General features: G+C 41.0%; 1 protein-coding gene across 1 annotated transcript in view; it reads left to right on the forward strand.

Moving 5' to 3' along the window:
- astn1 (astrotactin 1) overlaps positions 1–27,266 on the forward strand; it is a 2,762,425-nt gene that overhangs the window by 1,821,088 nt on the left and 914,071 nt on the right. The window contains exon 13 of the mRNA XM_072274559.1: positions 6,025–6,191. Within this exon, the coding sequence (XP_072130660.1) occupies positions 6,025–6,191 (167 nt within the window). The remainder of the gene's footprint in view (positions 1–6,024; positions 6,192–27,266) is intronic.

A 27,266-nucleotide genomic window follows, 5' to 3' on the forward strand; every position in this document is an offset into this window, starting at 1 on the left:
TAGCCAGAGGGCTCACAGGTGCAGAGGGATCCCGGTGAAGGGGAAGGTCCGACAGATAGGCCCGAGGGGTCAACTGGGGTGTCTGAACAGGGAGAGTCAGCAGAGGAAGTACAGAGGCCTCAGAGGAGTAGGCATCCCCCGGAAAGACTCACTTATATAGCGCCGGGAGAGCAGGGTGTGATCTCTACTGCCCTGCAAAGTTATGCACCTGGGTTGGGTTTTGTGTTTTACAAGGAGCACTGGTGAACTCTGTTAACGTCATGAGGGCATGACTTTTTGTGGTGGGGGGAGAGTGTACGGGGTCTTTCTTTTGTTACATTTAAAATGGCGACTTTGTTATGTTTATCTGGGGAATGAGGCTTTGTTGTGCTTTAACGGTGAAGAGAGTTTGCGCTAACAGTTTGTTTTACTTTAAAATGAGATAACAGGGTTCTATTAGCCAATGGGTGGTTATGTATCGTTTTGTTTTCGGATACCATGCTGTATGATATGACTGTGGACTGAGTTTTGGCGGGGAGTCGGTGGAGAGACGAGGAAGACCGCGGACGTGTGGAGAGGCTCCGGTCGATCACTCAGGGTGGTCCCGAGCCATGAGTCGACGGAATTCGGGTGGTCGTCTGAAGTCGAATTGAGCTCCAACGTAGTGCGCAAAGAACTTGGACTTTGATAAGTGTTGGCACCTTTCTTTTTCATTACTTTCCTCTCTGTATCAAATGTATATTAATGTCATAGACTTAGTAATATCTATAAAGTGTATTTGTTAAAATTCACTGGGTGTGCTGGCTGATGATTGATGTTTGTGATTGATTCGGGCGGCCACCGACCCTGTGGGGAGTGTTGAGGTGGGTGCTGGGGTGGATTTCCCCTAGACATACACGAGCCAATATAACGGAACGTTACATATTATTAAAATTGATTTAAAGACTATGATTGTATCAGAATGTGTTGCTACTTTTCTTTGGTCCAAATTGAATTTCCATCCAGACTGAAATACGAAAGCATCCATTCAGAACTGTAAAATTAAAGTAGTAAGAAAGCTTCATCAACTTAATTCATTCAGCTATGATCCTTGCAATATCAAGAATATACTCACAGAATGATGGCACCTACAAAAAAAATTGAGGTAAATGCAAACAGGAATTGCACATGTGTATGACTTAGAGCTACACTATCCAAGTGAATGCATGAAAGAAAATAGGAGCAATTATCTATAAGCTCATGCTGCTGCATCAAGATATGTGAACACATTATTTTTGTATACAGCTTTGTAGCAATTTTGTTGAGCTTTGTGCTAAATCATATCTAGATAGTGTGGGTAAAGAATGAAAGTTTCACTGCAACATAGGGATCAAATAGAATTGGAAATGGAGAAAATGACTTTTGTCTACATTGGAGACCAAATACAGAGTGACACCCAAGCACACCAGGTCAGAAAATGGAGGAATGGAGAGGAAGATAGTATGATAGATATTCGATTCTATCTCATGTTTGCTGAGCTCGCTTTCTAAATAACAGCTGCTATTTGAAAGGTCACAAGCAGTTATAAATAAACCTTCAACTACATTGCTTTGTTTAACTTCTAGTTGCAAATGGAAGACAGTTTTCATTTCTTAAAATGTAAATGGGAAGCACTCTCTATAGAACAGCTTTGTAAATATGCTCTTTACTTTGAAGATACTCAGCTGTAAAGAATTTGAATTTTCAAATTTGCTCAAGAGTAGAGTATAAGACAATGGGTTGTTTAATTTAGGTTGTTTCAAACAAAGAAGCTGACTCTTAAGTTGCTTAGTTCAAGGAAGCTTGCAGAACAGAAGGATAATATCATTTTAGCATATCAGTAACTGATGCGTTTATAGTTGGAAGAGTTTTATATGCTCAGTAGTTAGCTTTTCACCATTAATGGTAGCTAGCTAAGATCTATGTCTCTGAAAATGCTGAGAGTCTTATTTGCATTAAAAGGATATCTCAGATATCCTTTTAACACAATGGTCTACAAGCATTTTTGTGAAGTCATGAAGCTGAAATGGGTACAAATGTAGAGAGCTGTTCAGGCTTATTAGGAGTAGGGTAAGGAACATCAAGAATCTGGAACAGCTAGAACCCATTCCTCCAACTTTGTTTCCTGCGATAGATAACATGATTGTTATTATCTTTGGTATGGCTTTTTAGTTTTTAGGTATTGAACCTGTGACTTGGGAGTACTTTGCCCTTTTTGGTTCATGTTTTATCCTTTGTGTTTAATATTTTAGGTTTTGGAAATGGATTGTGTTTTAGAAATGGTTTGTAATTGGGAAATGTTTCAAATAGAAATAGTCTGTCAGCTTTAAATGCGTTTGTGGATTTAAACATGTATCATTGTAAATAAATGAACTGTGTTTTAGCTACTTTTGTTCACTGGAAGTCTCTTTGGCAGTGAACGGGGGCTCCCACTGCTTGAATTGTAGGTATTTGCAGCTAAACTCGCCATGAAGATTAAACAGGAAACTAAACTAGTCTTTGAAGATTGGGGAGTTATATCCAATGGGGTTTAAAGCATTCATTAGAATTTAGAACCTCTCTGTAAGCAAACCAAATACCATCACAGCAGATGTCAGGGCCATTAAGGGCAGGAGCAAGTAATAAATGTGATGGGGCAGATAGTTTGAAGTGTATGTATTTTAATGCTAGAAGTATTATGGATAAAAGTGAGCATGTATCAGTACACAGAAATATTACTGAGAGATGAACAGGAATGAGTGTGAATCCCCCTCAGTGGGCTCATATAGAAGCTTGGCTCTTTGTCGGCATCACTGACAGCCGCAGAACTCAGCAGTGGGAAAGCCACTATTCATGAACAATAGGCATCCAGGGTTGGTGTGATTTGGGATTCAATCAAACAGGAACGTTATGGTGTTCTGATTAAAGAAACCTCAGTATGAGCGAATGCTGCATAAATACTGCCCATACACAATTGTCGGTCGGCAAGAAATAACAAATTGTACCCCACATACAGTTATAAAGAAAGTATATTTACAAATTTACAAATTATTGAACAGTTAGTAGGAAAAAGAAAAGGGGGAAAAAATAAAAAGGGCCCATTACAATAAATCGGTCTAACCACTCATCATTGGAGCTCATCTTGATAGTCTTTTACTTGCGCACCAGATCCAAGGTCTGCATGAAAGAACACACCACATTACGAACATCACTCAAAATCCATCTCAATCAAACGGGCTCTCTCTGGAGTGCTGGCCCTTCCTCTTTGGAGCTATTCATCTGCACAAAGCACCTTGTACAATGCGGACGCTCCTTCCCACGGCATCCTCAGCCTTCTTCCTTCCTGTCCTCTCCGCAGCTTCCACCAAAAAGACCCCGAACCCCCCACCCTAGTGTCTGTCACAAAGCTCTCTCTGCCCGGCTTTCTCTGGAACCTTCTCCCACTTCCACCATCCTGATGTTCAACATTCCTAAGTTGGACATCACAGCCCCTTATCTTTACCTGAAACTCAAGCATGCTATCAGCAAGGCACACTGCTTCTACAGAAAACTACTAAGTGAAATACCCTACAGACTTAGCAGTAAAAATCTTAACCAGGACGGTACAGTTGCTTAATATTCCAGGGTTTGGATGTTTAAGGAAAGAAAGAGAGGAAGGTAAAAGAGTTGTGGGAGCTGGAGTTGCACTAATAATCAGGGATAATATCATAAATGGGTGTGTTAGTAAGTTTGCAGATGATACAAAGACTGACAAGTGTTGTGGATAGGATAGATGACTGCTAAAGAATAGAGTGGAATTTTGATCAGTTGTAGATATGAATGGAGAAATGGCAGATGGAGTTTAACCTGAACATCTGTCAAGTATTGCACCTTGGTAGGTCAAATGTAAAGTGGAAACAGTACACTGTTAATGGCAAGACCCTTAACTGTGTTGAAGGGCAGAGAAATCTTGGGGTCCCTGTTCATAACTCTTTGAAAGTGGCTACACATATGGTTAAGAAGGTATATGACATGCGTGCCTTTATTAGTTGAGACACTGAATTCGAAAGTCATGAAGTTATGTTGCAGGTTTATGAAACTCTAGTCAGGTCACATCTGGAGTATTGAGTTCATTTCTAGTCACTCTACTATAGGAAGGATGTTGAGTCTTTGGCGAGGATGCAGAAGAGATTTAGCAGGATGCTACCTGGATTAGGCAGCACGTGCTGTCATCAGAGGCTGGACAAACTAGGGTTGTTGGCTCGAAGCAGCAGAGACTGAGTGAAGATCTGACAGAGGCATGAGATGCATAGATAGAGTTAACAGACAGTATATTTTTCCCAGGGTTGAAATGTCTAACAGCAGAGTGGCATGCGTTTCAGGTGAGAGGGAATAATTTCAAGGACTTTTGAGGAGCAACGCACACAAAATGCTCGAGGGACATGGCAGGCCAGGCAGAATCTGTGAACAAATGAATAAACAGTTGATGTTTCAGGACAAGTGACACAGATATGAGCAGCAAGCTTTTTTACATGGAGAATGAATGTTGGGAGCCTGGAATGCACTACCTAGGGTGATGGTAAAAGCTTATAATTTGGGACTTCTAAAGGACATTTAGATGGGCTCAGGAATTTGAGAAAAATGGAAGGATATGGACCTTTTAGGCAATAGGGACTAGTTTAGTTGACCATTTGATTTCTAATATAATTGGTTTGGCATGGCATTGTAGACCAAAGGGCCAGTTCCTGTGCTGTACTGTCCTATGTTGCAGAAATATTTTTGTTGATTCTGGCCAAATGTTTTGAAACATTTCTTCCTAGTGGAAACCACAGGGAGAATTAAAGAATAAAATTTGAAATACATTTCAAATCAAGGTGAAATGTTTGCAAGTTGCTGGAGGAACTCGTTGGGTCATGCAGTATTTCAGGAGGCACAGGGATCGTTGATGTTTCAGACTGAGAATCTGCTTTGGGACTGAAGTTTATGTGATTGTTTCCTGAAGCACAGCAGCACTCAGTGTGACTGGCAGCCTGGCAAGGTGATGGAGAGGAACGCATTTTTACCTATTAAACTTTCACCTGTGACATGACACTTGGGAACATGAGTAGGTCAGTCAGCTACCTGAGCACCTTCAATTATTCAATTCAATTGCAACTGGTTTGCACCTTGATTCTTTTTTTAACTGGGAAGGCAGGTGTAACTCAGTCTGGAATAATAGTGGCTGCTGGCTGATACAGGGCAGGATATGCATGTCAGTAGGGTGAAAAAAATGACCCAAAGCAAAGAAGGTCAGATGTTGTCAGAGAAGTGTACATGACAGACATATATACTATTGCATTGGCTGGAAGTTCCAGCCAGAGGTTAACAATGGACTGTGAGGCATAAAGTGCACTTGATAATGAATGTCAATGATTAATGAGAAAACTAACACTTTGAGCAACATGTAGGAGTGGATTAAAGAACCCAGAACCTGGAAGGTATGGTGGACAATCATTCAAACTTACAATGGTGACTTAATGAGCAAAATGGCTAAATTCTGCTCCTCTGTCTTATGGTCCCTTAAACTTGAGATCTGAAGCTACAAAGCTTGAAAGTATAGACACATAAGTTTACATCCTTGTTTTACTTTGTAACTGTGACTCCAATGTCACTAGAGCCTCTGGTTAATTGGTAGGAAGTATACACTCATACAAGATAAATAATATTTCAGCCATCATACCCTTCAGTTAAATTCTAAACTTACTGCTGTGTGTCCTTTACATTTGATTACCACCTGGAGCACTTTGCTGAGTATATTTATTCAAAATACATAAATGGATGTAACAATGTTTGAGAAAAAACAAACAATAAACATAAATAAGCAAATCTATTGAATAAAGTACCAAGGAAGGTAAAGGATAATTGGGTGATTTGTTATTATAGGCAAAAGAGTAAAGTGCTACTCAAGCTGGTAGTCACATTGACTGAAATGGGCAGATTTTTCATCGCAATCGTTTTAGTGTTGTACTCAGATAGCATGCTATCTTTTGTTCAATCTGTAATGATTTTACCCATTCTTTTTCCCCGCAGTGCCCTTTGGGGCTCAGCCCAATGAAGGATGGCTCTGGCTGTTATGACAGGCACATTGGTATTGATTGTTCGGATGGAATGAACGGAGGTTGTGAGCAACTCTGTCTGCAGCAAACCGTGCCTCTTCCAGATAACCCCTCACTCTACAACATTGTGATGTTTTGCGGGTGAGTCTCCTATGTTCACTCACTGATTAATTACACCTCAGAAATAAACATTTTGAAATCTTGAGTAGAGCTGGTAACAAAAGACAATAAATTTTAAATATTTCATATTACCAGAGGGCATTGTAATTCTGAGTTTACTTTCTGCATTTGAATACATGCTGAAATGCTTTCAAGAGGGGCTTCCATGAAGGGGAACACTCACAAGGCATCGAGGCCCTGATGGCGTACAGGTGGGGCACAGAAAACTTGTGCCAACTGTTACATACCCCGTAACAGGTTAAAAAGGACCAGCAGATATGGACAACACCTTTAGTCTGGGTTTGGTGTTAAAACCACTATCTTTATTAGTATCCACTTATAATATAGTAACTTAAGCAAGGTAACCAAAAGTTAACAGTGTATATGTGTGTATATGTGTGCAAATGTAACTCCCAAACTATTGAGCTTGGGGGAAACAAGGCTTAGAATCTTGAGATGGTAAAATATGAAAATTCAGTTCATCCACAGAACAGGTGATGAGAGAGAGATATTTGTAATCCAGGATAAATGTTGAGAGAAGGCAATTAGGTCAATATTCCACAGCGTCCATGACAGCAATACAAGATAACAATAGCAGCAGGTTTTATCTCCGAAGTTGTTCCACTCCACACATGAGATATCACCGACAGTGATCTTCAATGAATATCCTTTCAACACAACTGGCAGCATACCCAAATTCATCTACGGGTCATCCCAAAGTTGTGACCACAGGATACTCCAACAGAATCCACGTATGGATTATCACCAACAGTAGCTTGTCACTGAGGTACCGTCTTCAAGTGGTAAACCTACCAACCCAGGCAAGGATTATCATACACAGGTGGTTTCCACAGGAGGTTACCCTGAACACACAATGTGATAGCCACTTCCAGTTCCACGACATACAAAATAACTCCAACAGTGATTTGCCACAGGGGTGCCTTTCTTCAGTGAACTACCACACCTAAACAAGGGTAACACACAAGTGGTATTCACAAGGTACTCCCCTCACCAGAGAACCCACTCCTGTGGATTAACTAAGTGACAATCACACTTTCGTAGTCGAATGGAAACAAACTCACCCTCACGGGCTCTTAGAGAGAGAGTCCAAACAGTGATCTCTTTATCACTAGTTTTCTTCAGTTTCAAACCTATCTCTCCTCTTTTCTCTTCCTGCAAATTTGTTCTAGTTGCAGAAAACCTGTGAGAGTCATTTATCAATACTCAGGAATGATCTCAACTCACCCCTTTTGGGCTACTGAAAGTTTAAACCAGGACCTCAATCACTGGTGTCTTTCATTGACCGAATCCATCTGGACTCTGACTGTGCGTGTCTGCGTGTCCTAGTATATTCAAAACAAGCTGCAGAGAAACCATAACATTGATTGTCTATCAAATAACTCCACCTCTCTCTCTCTCTCTTTCCATGGCAACCCAGAAGCTGACAGCAGTAGTCAGTGTCCTTGTAAAAGTGTAAACACGAGCTGAAAGGCAGACTCTGCCCCTCTTTCTCTCAGCAAAAATCCAAAAATAAATCTCAGTTCTCTCTTGTGCCTTAAAGTGACAGTCCACAGCAAAAAAAGAATCCTAGACGTACGTAACACAACCAACAGGCAGGAGTGTTCAAGGACATCTTTAATCTCTCACTGCTGTAGCCAAACTTTCCCACTTGCTTCAAAAGGATGAAAATCATACCAGTGCCCAAGAAAAGCAGGGTGAGCTGCCTCAACACTGTCAGCCACATGCACTCACATTTACTGTGAAGACAGCATCTATGGAAAAGAGTAGTCGATGCTTTGGACTGAAACTCTTCAGTAGGACTGGAGAAAAGAAGATGTGGAGTAAAGTTAAAAGGTAGGCGGAGGAGAGGGAGAAACACAAGGTGATAGGTGAAACTGGGAGGGAGAGGGATGAAGTAAAGAGCCGAGAAGTTGATTGGTGAAAGAGATACAGGGCTGGAAAAGGGGGAATCTAATAAGAGAGGATTAAAGGCCATGGAAGAAAGAGGGAGGAGCACCAGAGGGAGGCAATGGGCAGGCAAGGAGATAAAGTGAGGGAGAGAATGATGAAAGAGTGGTGTGGGGGGAAGGAAATGGGCCATTACCGGAAGTTTGAGAAATCGATGGTATTGCCATCAGGTTGGAGAACACTCCACCCCCCACCAATGACCCCTTCTCCTGTCTTCAACCTTCCTCCCTGGACACCCCACCCTGCCACCCTGGTCTTCTGCTTGCTCTGGATCATTTCATTGCCAAATGCCGAAGGGACATCAGCCGTCTCAACTTCAACACTCGTCTCTCCAATATCAACCTCACTCCTTGCAAATGCTGTGCTCTCCACTCCTCTGCACTAATCCTAATCTCATCATCAAACCTGCAGATAAGGAGTGTGCTGTATTAACCTGTTGTACTGACTTCTACCTTGCTGAGGCCCAGTGACAACTTTCTAACACCTCCTCATATTTGCCCCTCAAATAAGACCCCACTATGGAGCACCAGGCCATTGTCTCCCACACCATCACTAACAGTATTAGCTCTGGGAATCTCCCATCCACTGCCACCAACCTCATAGTTCCTGCACCCCACACCTCCTGTTTCTACCTCCTACCCAAGATCAACAAACAGACTTGTTCAGGTAGACCCATTGTTTCAGCTTGTTCCTGCCCCACTGAACTCACATCTGCATACCTCAACTCTGTTTTATTCCCCCTGGTTCAGTCCCTTCCTACCTACATCTGTGACACTTCAAATGCTCTGGATCATTTCAATAATTTCAAGTTCCCTGGCCCCATAATCTTATTTTTACTATGGATGTCCAGTCTCTATACTCCCCCGTCCCCCACCAGGAAGGCCTCAAAGCTCTCCATTTCTTTCTGGACACCAGAACCAACCAGTTCCCCTCCACCACTACTCTCCTCCGCTGAGCAGAACTTGTCCTCACTCTTAATAATTTCTCCATTTGCTCCTCCCACTTCCTTCAAACAAAATGTCTAGCCATGGGCACTCACATGGGTACCAGCTGTGCCTGCCTTTTTGTTGGCTGCGTGGAACAGTCTATGTTCCAAGCCTATGTAGGCAGCTGTTCCCCCACTTTTCCTATGCTATGTCAACAACTGCATTGGTGCTGCTTCCTGCAGCCATGCAGAACTCGTCAACTTCATCCACTTTGCCTCCAACCTCCACCCTGCCCTCAAATTTACCTGATCCATTCCTGACACCTCCCTCCCCTTTCTTGTTCTCTCTGTCTCTACCTCTGGAGACAGCTTATCTAATGATATCTTTTATAAACCCATCGGCTCTCACAGCTACCCAGACTATACCTCTTCCCGCCCTGTTACTTGTAAAAGTGCCATCCCCTTCTCTCAATTCCTCCACCTCAGCAGCATCTGCTCTCAGGACGAAGATTTTCATTTTAGAATGAAGTCCTCCTTCAAAGAAAGGGACTTCACTTTTTCCACTATCAATGCCACACTCAACCGCATCTCTCCTATTTTACGCATGTCTGCTCTCACCCCACCCTCCCACCACCCTACCAAGTTTAGAGTTCCTCTTGTCCTCATCTACCACCCCACCAACCTTCACGTCCAGCACATAATTCTCCGCAACTTCCACCATCTCCAACTGGATCCCACCACCAAGCACATATTTCCCTTCTTCCCACTTTCTGCTTTCTGCAGGGATCGCTCCCTTGTCCATCCGACCCTCCCCACTGATCTCCCTCCTAGCACTTATCCTTGAAAATGGAACAATTGCTACAACTCCTCGCTCAGTACCATTCAAGGCTCCAAACAGTCCTTCCAGGTGAATCAACGCTTTGTCTGTGAGCCTGTTGGGGTCATATACTGTGTCCAGTGCTCCCGGTGTGGCCTCCTGTATATCAGTGAGAACCAACGTAGATTGGGAGACCACTTTGCTGAGCACCTATGCTCCATCTGTCAGAAAAAGTGGGATCTCCCAGTGGCCACCCATTTTAATTCCACTTCCCATTCCCATTCCGATATGTTTATCCATGGCCTTTTCTACCGTCACACTCAGGATGGAGGAACAGCACCTTGTATTCTATCTGTGTAGCCTCCAACCTATATCTGCTTGCCTGCCCATTGCCTCCCTCTGGTGCTCCTCCCCCCCTTTTCTTTCTTTCATGGCCTTCTGTCCTCTCCTATTAGATCCCCCCTGCCCCAGCCTAGTATTACTTTCACCAATCAACTTCCAAGCTCTTTACTTCACCCCTCTCCCTCTCAATTTCACCTATCACCTTGTGTTTTTCCTTTCCCTCCCTCTACCTTTTAACGCTACTCCTCATCTTTTTTTCTCCAGTCCTGCTGATAGGTCTCTGCTTGAGACGTTGACTATACTCTTTTCTATCGATGCTGCCTGGTCTGCTAAATTGCTCCAGCATTTTGTATATGTTGCTTGGAATTTCCAGCATCTGCAGATTTTCTCTTGTATTTACTGTGATGAAGTTCTTTGAGAGGTTGGTCATGGCCAGAAAAAGCTCCTGCCTAAGCAAGTACCTAGACCCACTGCAATTTGCCTATTGCCAGAATAGTTTTACAGTGGATTCAATCTCACTAGCTTGTCATGACCTTCAATCGCCTGGGCTCATCGTTCAACCTCATCATACCCTCAATACTAATCAACAAGATCCAAAACTTGGACCGCTGTACCTCCTTAAGCAACTGGACCCTTGACATCCTCATTGGGAGACTACAGTCAGTGAGGATCGGAAATACACCTCCTTGCTTACAATTAACCCCAGCACACCTCAAGGATGCATTCTTGGTACACTGCTTGACTCTCTCTACATCCATAACTGTGTGGCTAGGAACAGCTCAAATGCCATCTAAGATTTGTAGGTGACACAATTATTGGTCAAATTTCAGATGGTGAGGAGGCAGGGCACAAGAGCGAAACAGATCAGCTGGTTCAGTGGTATATTAACAACAACTATGCATTCAACGTCAGTAAGACCGAGGGATTTATTGTCGACCAGGAAGGTCAAATTGAGGGAAGACTCCAGTCCTCATAGAGGGATTAGAAGTGGACAGGGTGAGCAGTTTCAAGTTCCTGGATGTCAACATCTCTGAAGATCTATCCTGGGCCCAACATATTGTTGCAATTACAAAAACTCTCACATATATCTGCAGATGTACTGTGGAGAGCATTCTAACTGGTTGCATTACCATCTGGTATGGAGTGGTGACTGCACAGGATCAGGAAAAGCTGCAGAAAGTTGAAAGCTCAGCCAGCTCCATTATGGGCACTAACTTCCCTAGTATGGGGGACATCTTCAAAAGGCAAGGTCTCAAAATGGCAGCATCCAATGACCTCCATCACCTAGGACTTGCCCTCTTTTCATTGTTGCCAATAAGGAGGTGCTACAGGAGCCTAAAGACATGCACCCAACACAATGAGGAACAGATTCTTCCCCACCAACATCAAATTTCTGAATGAACAATGAACTCATGTAAACAACCTCAATATATTTTTTGTTTTTTTTCCCTCTTTTTGCACTATTTATTAATTTTTAATATATTTCTTACTGTAAGTTATCATTGTTTATTGCTATGTATTGCAATGCTCTGCAGTTGCAAAACATCAAATTGATGATGTAAGTCAGTGATATTAAATCTGATTCTGAACTCTTAAAGATGTTACGCACTGAATTTTAACATTTAAAATGGAACTTGCAACATTAATCCATGAGGTACAAAGTTAATGAAGACAAAACCAGTTTAAAAGGATTGCTTGTCGAGTCTTATTGTCTTTTGTATTTTCACCTTTGAAATTAAAGGAAATAATTATGAAAGGAAATGATATGCAGTCTTTGAAAATATGGAATTGTCAGTGCTTATCGTACTATACCAATAACTCAAGATTGCAAGATTAAAGCTCTCATAATTTAAACTTGCAACCTCGGCATGAAAATAAATGAATAAGAAAATAGCTGGAAACCTCTTGCTTCTTTAATGCCCTTCACAAAGGGAATCTGTCGACTATTGGTCATTGGTCTGGATGCAACTCAAAATGTATAGTTCTCTCTAATGCCCCTTTGAATTGGCCAAGCTTGCTGGAATTTAATCAGATCACTTTGTCACATAATACAAGTGCTCATAGCTTAAACTAGTTTGGCAGGGAATGGAAACCAGAGAACCATCAGAAAATGGAGAGGTAGGAAGATGTCAGGGCCAGTAATAACAGGCAGGAGCAAAGCAATAGGTGCAATGGGTTGGGCAGTTCGAAGTGTATGTATTTTAATGCTAATAGAATTATGGGTAACATGGATCTGTAAATGGAAATATGATGTTGTGGCCATTACAGAGACTTGACTGAGACAGGGACAGGAATAGTGCTGAATGCTCAGGGGTTTCAATTATTTTTCTTTAGACAAGACAGAGGAAGGTTAAAGAGGTGGTTGGGGGGGTGGAAGTTGCACTAATAATCAGGGACAATAGCAGAGCTGCGCTCAGAGGGGGCATAAATGAGGATTTGTCTACTGTGTCTACATAGATCGAACTCGAAAATAAGAAGGTATCAATCTTGCTGATGGGATTGTGATACAGACCCCCAGGAGCCACTGGGACATTGAAGAAGAGATATGTTTTGGGGGCTTCAACTTTCCTAATATAAACTGGTACCTTCTTTATGCAGAGGTTTTAATTGGGCAGAATTTGTTTGGTACAGCCACGGGGGTTTCTTAGATCAATATGTAGATTGTCCAACAAAAGGAAGGGCTGTAAAGGACTTCGTTTTGTGCAACAAACCTGAATAGGTGACTGACATTTCAGTGGGTGGGTGGGTAGGGAACAGCGACCATAATTCCTTGAGTTTAAAGATGGCAATAGATAAGGTTAAGTATGGACCTTGCGAAAGAATATTAAATTGGAGCAGGGCAAAATATGAGAGCCTTAGATGGGAACTAGGGTAAGTTATTTGGGAACAGCTGTTTTTGATTTGTGCAAAGTGTTTAAAGACCATCTGTACAGAGTACAGGAGAGTTATGTTCCGTTCAGAAGGAAAGTCAAGGATGACAGGGAGGAGATGAATCTGGTCAAGAAAGAACAGTATGTAAATATTAACAACCTAGAATCAGACAGAGCTCTTGAAGATGATACCAAAGCCAGAAAAGAAATCAAGGGAATTAGGAAAGCCTGGAGGGGCCATGAAATCACCTTGGCAAGTAGGATTAAAGAGACATTCTCCACATACAGTGCCTTGAAAAGTTATTCAGCCCCACAACTATTTTCATTGTTTACCGCTCATTTTTTTTTTCAATTTGAAATGTAATAAAGTAGGATTTTTGACCTAATCTACAAAATATTGTGCATCATATAAATCAAAAGAAAAATTCCAAAGCTTGTTAACAATTCATTAAAAATTAAAAATCAAAATTGTGAAGCTGATAAAATATTCATCCCCCTGGTAATTACTTGACTAACTTTCGTCAGGTGCAATACTGTACATTACCTTACCAAATCACCCAAATTTGTTGATGTAGAAAATTGGAGGATCACCTGTTTTCAATTAATTCGAAAGAATAAATACCCCCTCTCTCTGTGAGGTTCAACGGTATGGTAGGTTTTCAACATACCAAACCAAAATGAAGACAAAAGAGCATTTAAGACAAATCAGGAAGGATAATAAAGAAGCACAAAGCTGAGGAAGGATATAAGACCATCTCAAAGGCACTGAACATATTTCAGAGTCCATTGTGAAAAAGTTAAAAAGATATAAAATCACAGCCACCCTGCTTAAATCAGGCTGCGTCCTTAAACAGTCTCTGGAGAAAGATGACACTTGTAAGAGAGGCTACTGTGTCAGCAACAGTCACTCTGAGTGAGCTTCAGTAGTCAACAGATGCAACTGCAGAAGACACTCATGGCTCCACAATCTCTAAGGCATTGCACAGAAAGGATACTAATGGAAAAGTGGCAAGGAAGAATCCCTGGCTAAATAAATAAGCATATTTCTGATTGTAAAGTCTTTGCACAGCATTGCTTAAAAGACACTGTAAACATGTGGAAGAAGAGTTTGTGTTCAGATGAGTCTAAAGTGGAACTTATTGGATTTAGCACTAAGTTCAACTTGAAAAATTGGAAAAATAAGGATGGTGGAGGATAGTTGTATTTCAAAATGATGTGAAAATGAATGCTTCTATATACTGTGAGATCCTGGATAAAAATCTGCTAGATTCTGACAGAAAGCTTAAACTAGGGAAGAAGCTCATCTTTCAGCAAGACAACAACCCAAAACACACTGCTCGTGCAACCATACTGAGGCTTCAAATGAAGAAAATTGACGCCCCTGAGTTGCCCAGTCAGCACTGACCTTAATCCAATCGAACCTCTCTGGCAAGACCTCAAGATTGCTGTCCACCACCGCTCCCCAACTAAACTGGCACAGCTTGAGTAATTTAGCAAGGAAGAATGGGAAAATCTTGATCGAAATAGAGACTTATCCAAAAAGACCCCTGGTTGTAATGGCTCTGAGAGATGGTGTAACTAAGTGCCAAGCAAAGAGGGATGAATACTTTTGAACTGCTGACATTTCCGTTTTTGAATTTTTACTTTTTCATGCTTTGCAATATTCCCTGTTTTTGTGCTGTGTTGTGAAAAAGGAGCATCTGATTCATAAATAGAAATTCTCAGTTAAATTGATCAAAATCCCTGGTTACAATATACATTTATGTGAACAAATGGTTTGAGGCTGAATATTTTTTCAAAGCACTGTACATCAAAAGAATAACTCGGGAGAGGGTAGAACCACTTAAAGATAAAGGAGACACCTTTGCTTGAATGTGGAGGATTTGGGTAAGGTTCTTAATGAGTAATCAAAGCAGAGCTTTGACCAGCGACCAATCTGAACGTTGGAAGATTGAGTGGAGGAGTTTCATACAGGTCCACTGCCAAGTAGAGGAGGGGAGCAGCTGGTTGCAGTAGCTTAATAGAGCTTTGACCAGTGACCAAACCAACGTTTGTGATTGATTAATAAGAACAAATTAAAGGAAGGCAGGGGCAATCGCAGTGGCCATCATCTGAGTGAACAGAGTCGGAGTGATGATCCTGAAGCTTTAGCTCTTAAAGGCTTCATTCAGAGAAAGCGATAAACAAGTTCAAAGTTAAGTTGTTTTTTTCTTTGTCTCCTTCCCTTCTTAATATCTGCTCAGCTAGGACAGTAGAGATGCCGGGCAGGTTAGCGAAAAGCTCCTCTTGCGAGATGTGCAAAGGCAGGGAGATGTTCAATGAGCCCGACAACTACAGTTGGGAGAAGTGCATCCAGCTGTACTTCTAACAATCTGCATGAGGGAGTTGGAGCTGGAACTGGATGAACGCCGGATCATTCAGGCAGCTGAAGGGGTGATGGATAGGACATACAGAGAGATAGTTACACACAAGGTGCAGGACACAGGAAACTGGGTGGCACAGGAAAGGGGCTAATGAGCCAGTGCAGAGTACCCCTGTGGCTATCCACCTCAACAACAGGTATATCACTTTGGATATAGTTAGGGGAGGTGGGAGGGGTTGACCTAACAGAGGAGAGTCTCTGCCACTGGGTCTGGCTCTGTGACTCAGAAGGGAAAGTGAGGCGGGGGGGACGGAGGGGAAGGCACATTGTGGTTCAAAGTAAAATTCATTATCAGAGTACATACATGTCACTACATACAACCCTGAGATATTTTTTTCTGCAGGCATACTTAGCAAATCTATAGAACAGTAACTGTAAACAGGATCAATGGACAATAAACGGTGCAAGTGCAAATATGAATAAATGGCAAAAAAATGAGCATGAAATAACAAGATAAATAATCCTTACAGTGAGGCCATCATTTGTGGGAACACCAGAAATAGAATGAGTGTAGTTATCCCCTTTTCTTCAAGAGCTTGATGGTTGAGGGGTAGTAACTGTTCTTGAACCTGGTGGTGCAAGTCCTGAGGCTCCTGTACCTTCTATCTGATGGCAGCAGTGAGGAAAAGAGCATGGCCTGGGTGCTGAGATTTTTTGATAATGGATGCTGCTTTTCTACAATAGGGGACAGGGGATTTGTTAGTTAGAGGAATGGACAGAAGGTTCTGTGGGAAACAACGAGATTCCCAGATGGTATGTTGATTCATGGATGCCAGAGGCAGGTAGTTTTGAGGAAGTAGAGAGGCTACGGAAGTACAGACTGATTTGGAGAATGGGCAAAGAAGTGGCAGATGGAATACAGTGTTGGGAAGTTTATGGTCATGCACTTTGTTAGAGGAAATGAAAGGTTAGACTGTTTTCTAAATGGAGAAAAAATACAAAAAACAGAGGTGCAAAGGAACTTGATAGTCCTTGTGCAGGATTCTCTGAAGGTTAATTTGCTGGTTGAGTCTGTGGTGAAGAAGGCAAATGTGCTGTGAGCATTCATTTCAAGAGAACTAGAATATAAAAGCAAGCATGTAAAGTTGAGCACTGGAAAGGTCTCACTTACAGTATTGTGAGCAGTTTTGAGCCTCCTATCAAAGAAAGGATGTGCTGAAACCAGAGAGGTTTCAAAGGGGTTCACGAAAATGATTCGAGGATTGAATGGCTTGTCTTGTGAAGAGTGTTTGATGGCTCTGGACATGTAATCACTAGAATTCAGAAGAATGAAGGTGACCCCATTGAAACCAATCGACTGCTGAAAGGCCTTGATAGGGTTGGAGATCCTGCAGCAAGCCATGATGGCCTTCCTGACTGTCCACTACACTCCCAATCTTGGTATCATCTACAAATGTGCTGAGCATGTTATTATCCAGGCTACTGATATAGGTAACAAGCAACAATGGATCCAGCACTGATCCCTGCAGCACTTCACTAGTCAAAGGTCTCAGGTCCGGGAGGCAACCATCTACTACCACTCTCTGGCTTGTCCCACAAAGTGAGTGTCTAATCCACTTTACAGCTTCATCTTGAATGCCAAGTGGTTGAACCCTCTTGACCAACCTCCATGTTGGGCCCTGTCAAAGGCCCTGTTAAATCCATGTAAACAACATCCACTACCTAGTTTTCATCAACATTCCTGTTGACCGCTTCGAACATCTCTAAGTTTGTTAAGGCATGACCTGCCATGCAAAAAATCATTCTGACCATCCATAATCCCTGTCTATCCAAATACTCGTATATCAGGTACCTTAGAATACCTTCCACTACAGATGTCAGGGTCAATGGCCTATAATTTCCTATTTATTTTTAGAGCCTTTTTTAAATAGCAGAACAACATTGGCTATCCTCCAATCCTCCAGTACCTCACCTGTCATTAAGGATGATTTGAATATCTGTGTTGGGGCTACGGCAATTTTTGCACTTGCCTTGCACGCAGTCTGAGGGAACAGCTTGTCAGGCCCTGCGGACTAATCCACGCTACTTTGCCTCAAAACAGCAAACACCTCCTCCTCTGTAATGTATATAGAGTCCATGAAGTTGATGCCACTTTGCCTCACAATCTATAGACTCTGTATCTGTTTCCAGAGTAAAAACTGTTGCCAAAACTTCATTTACAATTACCCCCATCTTTTTTGGCTCCATGCATGGATTACCACTCTGACCTTCCAGAGGACCAATTTTGTCCTTTGCAATTCTTTTGCTCTTAACCTGTCTGTAGAATCCCTTAGGTTTCTCTTTCACCTTGTCTGCTAAGGGAAGCTCATGCTTCCTATTAGCCCTCTTGATTTATTTACATGTCTTTCTGCATTTCTTATACTTCATTAGCAGCTCATTTGTTCCTACTTGCTTATACTTGCAATGCACCTCCTATTTTTTCTTAACCAGGGCCTCAATATCTCTTGAAAATCAAGTTTCCACAAACCTGTTACCCTTGCCTTTTATTCTGACAGGAATTGTACTCTTAAAATTTCACTTTTGGAGTCCTCCCACTTACCAAGTACACCTTTGCCAGAAAACAGTCTGTCCCAATCCACATTTGCCAGATCCTTTCTGATAACATCAAAATTGGCCTTTCTCCAGTTTAGAATCTCAACCCATAGACCAGACCTATCTTTTTCCATATTTACTTTGAAATTAATAGAATTATGATCACTAGATGTGAAGTCTTCCCCTACACAGAAACTTCTGTCACCTGCCCTGTCTCATTTCCAAATAGCAGATCAAGTATCACGCACTGTCTCATTGGGACTTCTATGTACTAATGAAGGAAACTTTCCCAAATACATTGGACAAACTCTATCCCATCTAGCCCTTTTACAGTCCTGGTCAATATGTGGAAAGTTACAATCACCTAGTATAACATCCTTTTATTTCTTGCGACCATCTGTGATCTCTGTACAAACTTGTTCCTCAAAATCCCTCTGACTGTTGGGTTGTCTGTAATACAGTCCCATTAACGTGGTCGTACTTTTCTCAGTTCCACCCATAATGCCTAACAATATGAGTTTTCCTTCTGGCCTGACTGAGCACTGCTGCGACATTTTCCTTCACTGGTCTATGTGATCTTTTAATGCCTCTCAATTTGTCACATTTAAAACAATGAACCTTGGAATAATGAGCAGCCAGTCCTCTCGTTCTGCAACCAAGTCTCACTAATGGTTACAATATCATAAATCCATGTGTTGATCCATACCCTGATCTCATCTACCTTTTTTACAATACTTCTTGCAGAGCCTGATGATATACCCCAGGTTATTGAGAAAGGCAAGAGAAGAGAATTCTGGGACCTTGACCAATACCTTCATTTCCTCTCTAGCCAAAGGCAAGATCCCAGAGGACTAGCATGTAACTAGTTTTGTTTCATTATTCAGGAAGGGAACCAGGAATAATCCTGGAAACTATAGAATGGTCCTAGAAACTAGTCTTACATCAGTGGTGTGGAAGTTACTGGAGAGAATTCTTAGGGTTATGTTTTACGAGCAGTTGGAAAACCATGGCCTAATTGGGGAGAGCCAGCATGGCTTTGTGCTGGGCAAGTTGTGTCTGACTAATTTGATTGAATTTTTTGATAAAGTGATGAGCATGATTGTTGTTGTCTACATGGATTTTAGTAAGGCATTTGACATGATCCCTCATGGGAAGCTCATCCAGAAGATTAAGATGCGTGGGTTGCATGATGTTACGTGGTTAATTATATATTGATAAATTGTCCATTTGAATTCAGAACTGGCTTGTCCATAAAAGACAGGACAGTGGTCGAAGGGATTTATTCTAGCTGGAGGATTGTGATTAGTGGTGTTATGTAGGGATCTGTACTGGACCTCTGCTGTTTGTGATGTAAATAAGTAACCTGGATAAAAATGTGCATGGGTGGGTTAATAAGTTTGCAGATGATACAAAGAATGCTGATATTGTGGATAGCATAGAAGTCCAACAAAGAATACAACAGGATATAGATTAGTTGCAGATATGGCAGATGGAGTTTACGACAGTCAAATATGATAGCTCAAAAGCAAAGAGACGGTACACTGTTGAGGGCAAGGTCCTTAACAGTGTTGATAAGCAGAGGGATCTTGGGGTCAAAAATCATCGTTCTCGAAAATAGCTACATAGATTGAAAGAATGGTGGACAAAGGTAAATGGCATGCTTACTTTTAGTAGTTGAGGCATTGAGTTTAACAGTCAGAATGCTATTTTGCAGCTTTATAAAACTTTAGTTAAGCCACATCTGGATATTGAATACAGTTCTGGGCGCACCTTTGCAGAATGGATGTTGAGACTTTGGAGAGGATGAAGAAGAAGTTTATCAAGGTGTTGTCTGGATTAAAGGGCATGTGCTGTAACAAGAGGTTGGACAAACTTTGCTTTTTTTTCACTGGAGAAGTGGAGACTGAGTGGAGATCTGATATTTATAAGATTATGAGAGGCATAGATAGAGTAGTCAGACAATATCTTTCTCCAAGCACTGTAATATCTAACTCCAGATGGCATTTATGGTGATAGAGGTTAATTTCAGGGAGACGTGAGGGGTAATGTTTTTTTTAATCACAGTGAATGGTGGTGAGTGTCTGGAATGTGCTGCCTAGGGTGGTGGTAGAGGCAGATACATTAGAGACTGCTAAGGGGTGTTTGGATAGACACATGGATGTGAGGAAATAAAAGGCTATGAAAGTGTGTATTCAGAATTGATTAGTTTAGTTGGCCATTTGATTACTAATTAATTGGTCTAGCACTTCATTGTGGGTCTAAGGACCTGTTTTTGTGCTGTACCTTTCCATAGAGCACTTGTTCCATATGCATACTCAGTGATTACGCATCCCAACAGAAGCAGAAGGCATTGTTTTAAATAACAATGAAACAAAAAGTGAACTAACATTTGTTTCACCATCATTTCTACTAAATATATGTATAATTGTCATCTGAATTAAAAACAGAAAATGTGGTGCATGCTCAGCAGGTCAAGCAGCATCAGTGGAGGGAGAAACCACATTTCAGGATGAATTGCTTCTCAGACTGAAAAGTCGGGGAGCAAGTAATTGTTTGGATAGAAAGGAGATGAAGATAATCAGAGTTCCTGTGCAGCAAAGGGATGTGGCTATTGACCAGTACCTCATCAAAAAGGAGAAGGGAAGAATTAAAATTAAACACACTGAGCCAGCACGTACACTTGGAATTGCCACCCTAAACTTGTGAACAGCGTGTTTGTCAGAGAGCTAAAACTTAATTTAGACTGTTATTTGTGCTTCTGTCGATAGTGTTATTAAAGTGTTTGATGTGATAATGTAGGTAATCATGAAATAAACAAGTAAACCCATTAGATGGTCAGCACATCAGCACGGATCATTACCCTTTCCTCTGCCTGCTCATTTATACTGCTGTCTGTTATTGTATTTTCAACATTTTCCCACAACCTGTGCTTATCACTGGAGGGTCTTATCCTTCTGCACACTTTGATTAATGAGTCCTTGGCAATAGCTTCCAGAGTATTACATTGTTATCACAGCCAAGAAAAGGCCAAATAACCTGACCAGTCTTTGCCAGTGTATTTGCTGCCCAGTCTCCCTCAAGCTACTTCATCTGACTGACTCATTTTTGTATTATTCCTGCTCTCCTTATCTAGCGATCCCTGAAGAATCTCTTTGCTATTTTCCTCAGCTGCTATGTGTGATAGTGAGTTTTGCACTGAACCTATTTTTTGGATAAAGCTGTTTCTCCTGGCTGACTTACTGATTTGTCAGTGACTATCACATATTTCTGACTCCCAGATTTGGATTTCCTCAAGTGGAAACATCTTTTCATAAAATCTAATCCTTCCAATCAAACAATCTGTTTACCCCACCTCCACACTTTCAAATCCTGATAATTGCTGCACCTCTCTCCAAAAGATCATTATTCAGGTTGGCCGTTCCACAAATCTGTTGTCCTGCTACCTCTTCATCTCAGTTTGACAACACCCCTTCGTACCTTGGCTGTGATCCCTCTTTTCTTCCAAAACCTGATTTACTTTACACTGAAGCCTAAGGATACTCCATTCATCATGACCTTAATCTTTTATCCTTTATCTTTGTGTATCCAAGTAATGAGTTGGTCATAGATGCATGTGACTGTTGTTACCCAGTTCTTTGTATACCATTGAATTTCTCAAGGAGTTTGAGTAAGATGCTATTTAATTCATCACTTTTTGCCCTTGAAAGGTCACCTCAAACTGTTTTTGCCTCAAATTGAGAGCACTGCAACAGACAATGTAGAATGGTGACGTTAGTGAAGGGATAGAAATATATTTCCAAAGAAGATATGTGCATCATCAAGTTGGCACATTCCCATGACCCTTCTGACCTTTTCCTAAATTGTAGGGGTGCTTGCTTTGATCAAAGAAGCCTTCAGAGTCGCTGGTGTGCAATTTTTATGGACTAATTATTGGGAGACCTGAAAATTTAGCATAGTGGTTTGGCTATATCTTTGAGTATTACGTAGTCTTGAACATTATTGGAGATGCATCTAGCAAGCAGAAACCATTCCAAGGTGCTCCTGAATTGTACATGATGAAAGACTTTATGAGGTCATTTGACAGGATAACTCAGACCCTGACCTTTGCATGAAACCACTAATCCTGTTTAGTTTCTCATTGGAGATGACCAACCAGACATTGCTGGGGAATCAGCGATGAATAATGATTGACAGATGTGTTGAATGAATAATCTTCGATTTTGGCCCCCACAATAATAGTTTACAGGTTTTGTTGCATGTAGTCATGAACTACTTCACTTTTTAAGAAATTACAAATGGAACTGAACATTGTACAATTTTCCGTGAACATTCTCATATCTGACCTTACAATTAAAGTAAGATGTTTGATCAAGCTCTTAAAAATAATTGGGCTTTGGGCATTGCCTTTAGGAAAACTTAGAGCCATACCTTGTAACTGAGGTCAATGGCCCACAACAAAGCAAAACATACAGCTTTAAGCTCAGCAAGACTTCAAAAATACTTAAATATATGTAGCTTTAGGTCTGGAAGAGTAATCAGGTAACTTTGGGATCTTTGGCTAAAGGACTGTACATTGTTAAAAAAAAAGGCCCTGGAGTATGTGAGGCCATTTTGACACATAAAATATCATGTTAACCAGTCAAAATGAAATACAGGATAGAAACAAAGTAAATATTTTCTTAAAATGGATGAAATACGAAGTTCAATGGAAATTAGAGTAAAATGATGTTAGAAAATGTGTGGGAGAATTATGAAAGGTGTTAACTGTGCGGAGTGTGGAGGCTGCCAATAAGAGTAGTGAACATTCATTGTGTGGTTAAACCCTTTCTATTCATGACAGTGCAGGTATTGATCATGATCTTGCCAAAAATATCCCTGCATATGTTTTAGTATACAGTGCTGGTTTATTTTAGGTCAGTAGAGACACGTAATATTTGTGCCACAAAAGTGCCGAAAAATGACCATTTCTGTCAAAAGAGTCAGAAGGGAGTTACCTTCCATCCCAAACATACCAGTGTGCAACAGAAGATCTTCTGAATGGATATTTGGGAGTACACCAGTACAACTACAGCCATGGAAGGAACACTGATTGATAATTGTATAACCAGAGAGCTAAATGGGAAGCAGTTATAAAAGCTATAGTCTGAAAGGTGCAGCATTAAAATCTATGTTCATACAATTTCTCTCCAACCACATCTATGAAATGGTAAGAGAAGCTTCAGGAAAATTAAACTTTATCTCATACATTTCTCATTGTATCTTTTACTTTTGACTTTTGTAAGCATGGAAAAGTCTTGAAGAATCTCTCAAATGATGCATAAGTTGAAGCTGAAGCTCAATTGAAGCTGAAGCTCAACCACCAAGGGTTGGTTGAAATGCTGGTCTTCAATATGGCTTCCTTACAGATCACCATTCAACAAAACATTTTGTAAACATTTGGTAGTTTACAAAAGCTAAAGGTAGATGGTACATAGATAAGGAAATTTGCACCACATAAAGTCCTGAAGCCTTAGATATAAATCATGCAGTGAAGTTCTTGGGGTGAAGACATTCTTGGGACTGGGTAATCAGCAATGACTTATTTGAGGACTGCCATTTATTTGCATGGGCAAGGTTCATATTCTGCTCAGCACCTTCCCAGATATAGGTCAATGTTCACTTTGGTCATATGGTTACATCACTCTTTGCGATCCCCGGTGAAGGGTTTTAAAAGAAGTGGCAACTTTCTTCAGTGTTCTTACATTGGACCTGTGACGTTTAAGTATGCAGACACTACTGAGCTCAAGAAGAGACTTTGTATCTGAGAAGCCAATTGCAATCTTAAAAGTGTCCCCTATTACTTAGTTTTCTTTCCTTGCGTGAGTAAGGTCAATGTTTTGCCTCTATTCACTTTATCTTTGTTTTCATTGTGTTGCATTCAATGTGGTACATTGATTTGACAGGCTTGAGGATCAGCATAACTAGAATGGCACCACAGCTGCTGCATCTGATATGATGTTGAAAAGTAAAGAAATAAATTTTCCTGCTTTAAGTAGCAGTGTGAGAGGAGGTTGCAAGGATGAAACTGGAATACTAGATGTGGGAAATCATTAAAGCATACTGTGCATGTTAGTGAAACCAGTTGATTGGATTGAATGATTCCTTGTGTATTCTGAAGAGTCCCCAAGAGCACAGCGGTTGATAAAGCATCTATGTGGTATCTTTCACTAAGCCAGTACTATCTGGACTAACCTGCTGCTTAAACCGGAATTATATTTTTTTTTAACAGCAAGGAAATTATGCCCCTTCCATTGCTTGGTCTCAACCCCATAGCTATCGAGCGACATAGCTATCGAAGTCCTTGACTTGCAAGCTGCATAGCTGTCATGATCAACATATGGAAGCTTGTTAAAACTTTTATGACAAATATCGATTATGTCATTCACAACTGACAGTAAGATTTGCTGTAGTTGATGTGTGGAGTTCAGGTCACGAGGTGATCTCAAACCATGGCACTGGGCTGGGCGTTGAACCAAAAGAATACCTCATTAAGAGCAAGTCAGAGCAATACGATTGGCTCTGACCAACCACTCAGAGAGGATCACCCTTCACTGCCATGTGCGGACATGCACTTCCTCAGCTGGCTACTATGCTTGTTTGTTTTCCTCCTCAACTCCCCATGTATCATTCTCTCCACGAGAATATCTCAGAAAAGTTAAACCCTGTAGAATGTGATAGAAACATAGAAAAACCTACAGCACAATACAGGCTCTTCGGCCCACAAAGCTGTACTGAACACGTCCTTACCTTAGAAATGACCTAGATCATTGAGCAAATCTCCCACAGTGGACGATCCAGAAGGGTACAGCCTCTGATGTGTTACCTTGAAGATCCCTGTGAAACTGGTTGGTGGTCCATGACAGTCATTATAAAGACATTTTGCTGCATTAGCTGGAGCACAAACAGAAGACAGGAGCTAAGAAGCAAGGAAGAGCCTTTATTGTCCAACAGTTCAAGGGGAACCCACAAAGCCACATAATGGAGGATATCAGGAAAGGACTCTTCCACAGTTACCCTGAAGCTGTGTTCTCATGGTCAAAGAAAAAGAAAGTCCTTTCTGTTGAGCGGAGAACATCAGTCCAGCCACCACCCGACATGAGAAATCACAGCAAACAGGATCATCTGCCATTGCTAACAGGTGGATCCAATGACCAGGTGATTCAGGGTGTCAGTCACCCTGGAACTCGATGCACTCTATTGTGGGCATTTGTCTGGAAGTATTCCCACAAAAGTCCACAGCTGCCTGAATACACTGTCAGTAAAGAACTTATGGGCATGAGCCTTTTCTCTTCTTGCAGTTCTCAGGCACACCTCCCCTACCTTTGACACCTATTTTGAGGCTTCAGCTCGTGCAGCATCTCATCTGGGACCTGCATCAAAGAGGTGCCAATGGGTAAAATGGTAGAGCTTGTAAAATCATTGTTGTTCAGTACTGTGCTATACTATTCTATGTTCTATGTTCTATGTTCAGGCAACTTGCTTCAGCCCCCTTTGTATCTCGGTAGAATTCTCTATATCATTAGGTATATGAATTGCCCCTTAAATCACACATATAAAAATATAATTATTTATTCTTCTGCTTTTATGCAGTTATGTAAAGAGTAAACAGTAAATCTAATATGTGGAAGCTAAAATTAATGTGAAGAATATGAATTAGCATCTTCCAAAAGGACTCCTGAAAGAAATGATCAATGTTCTACAGAAACCTTTAGCAAAGTACTATATTCCAAAGCATTCAGAGAAGTGTCAATGAACAGTTTTGATATCAAGTCACAGAACCAGGTTTTAGGGTGGGTGATTGATGCCGTGATTAAATCAATTTAAGGAGAATTTTAAAACAGGGGACGACAAAGAAATCAGGGATGGAATTCTGGAGCAGTGCCAACGCAGCAAAAAATTGGTCTGTGAACAGTGTAATGATTCAATTGAGAAATTAACAAGTAGCCAGAATTAAAGAGGGAAGATATCTCAAATAAAAGAGGCAACAGAGATGAAGGGAGGCCAGGTCATGGAGGGATCTGAAAACATATTGTTTAACCATGAGCGCTTGTAGCTCAGAGCACACTGAAGTGATGAGTGAGGGGACTTGTTGCAGTGTGAGAACAAGAACAACCTTTTTGATTAGCTCAGATTTGCATGTGATAGAAGGGGATTCACCCAACTAAGGATCAGGATTTGGAAACCAACGCAACAGAGGTGCAAGTTACCTTATATGTGCTTGATATGTGATCAGATGACCAAATGCTGGGATCTTGAATTAAGCAGTTGAATAAATACTGACTATTATGAATTTATCAAACATAACCTTAGCACAGAGTTGGAAACAATGTTAATGTTTAAATTATTTATTTAATTAATAATTCAATTATTGACTATTATCAACTGACAATTCACTACACAGCTCTTAAATCATCAATGCTGACACTATTTTCTCTGCACAAACATCAACTTAACTATGTTGACACTGGGCTATCAACTTAAAGTATAAACTCTACTGTTCCCTCTATACCAATACTCACTCAGATCACTTCTCCAATTTATAACACCAAAATAGAAGATCTCCCATTGACCAGACGATTAATCCTCCTTCTCCCAGCCGTTAGCATGGGAGTCATCCTTGCGATATTAGTCAACAGAGTTTCACTAGTTTACATGTGTAGCCTCTCACTTTTATACTCTCTTTACCAGTTCAAATGTTGTGTTTCAATCTCACTGCCTCTGTCCTATCTGGCTAACGTGTGTCAGCTTCCCATTGGCTCTGGTCCAAGTCAGCATCAATATATTGCCCTTCTCGCAAATGACAATTGTAATTAATGTCTCTTTGTTCTGAATCACAGTAGATCAGCCAATTACTAGGCTCAGGTTACTCAGATCAAACATAACTCCTTTATTCATAAATCTTCACTGTACCAAAGAACACTTCGCAAGTAACTACTTATTTGGAAATTATCCCTAATTCATCAGATTATCAGGAGCATTATGTCCACTTTAAAGCACTTTCATACAGCTATTCATGAGCAAAATTAGTTCATACGACAGCTCTCAAAAAGGAGGTTACAGAGCAGCTTCAGAAAATAGCAGCCTCTATTCCTTCAACCAAATAGCAAGAACAAAGACAATTGATTTGTCTATTTTCACTGTC

This window comes from Mobula birostris, chromosome 12 (assembly GCF_030028105.1).
Source record: "Mobula birostris isolate sMobBir1 chromosome 12, sMobBir1.hap1, whole genome shotgun sequence".
In the NCBI taxonomy this organism is placed as follows: domain Eukaryota; kingdom Metazoa; phylum Chordata; class Chondrichthyes; order Myliobatiformes; family Myliobatidae; genus Mobula; species Mobula birostris.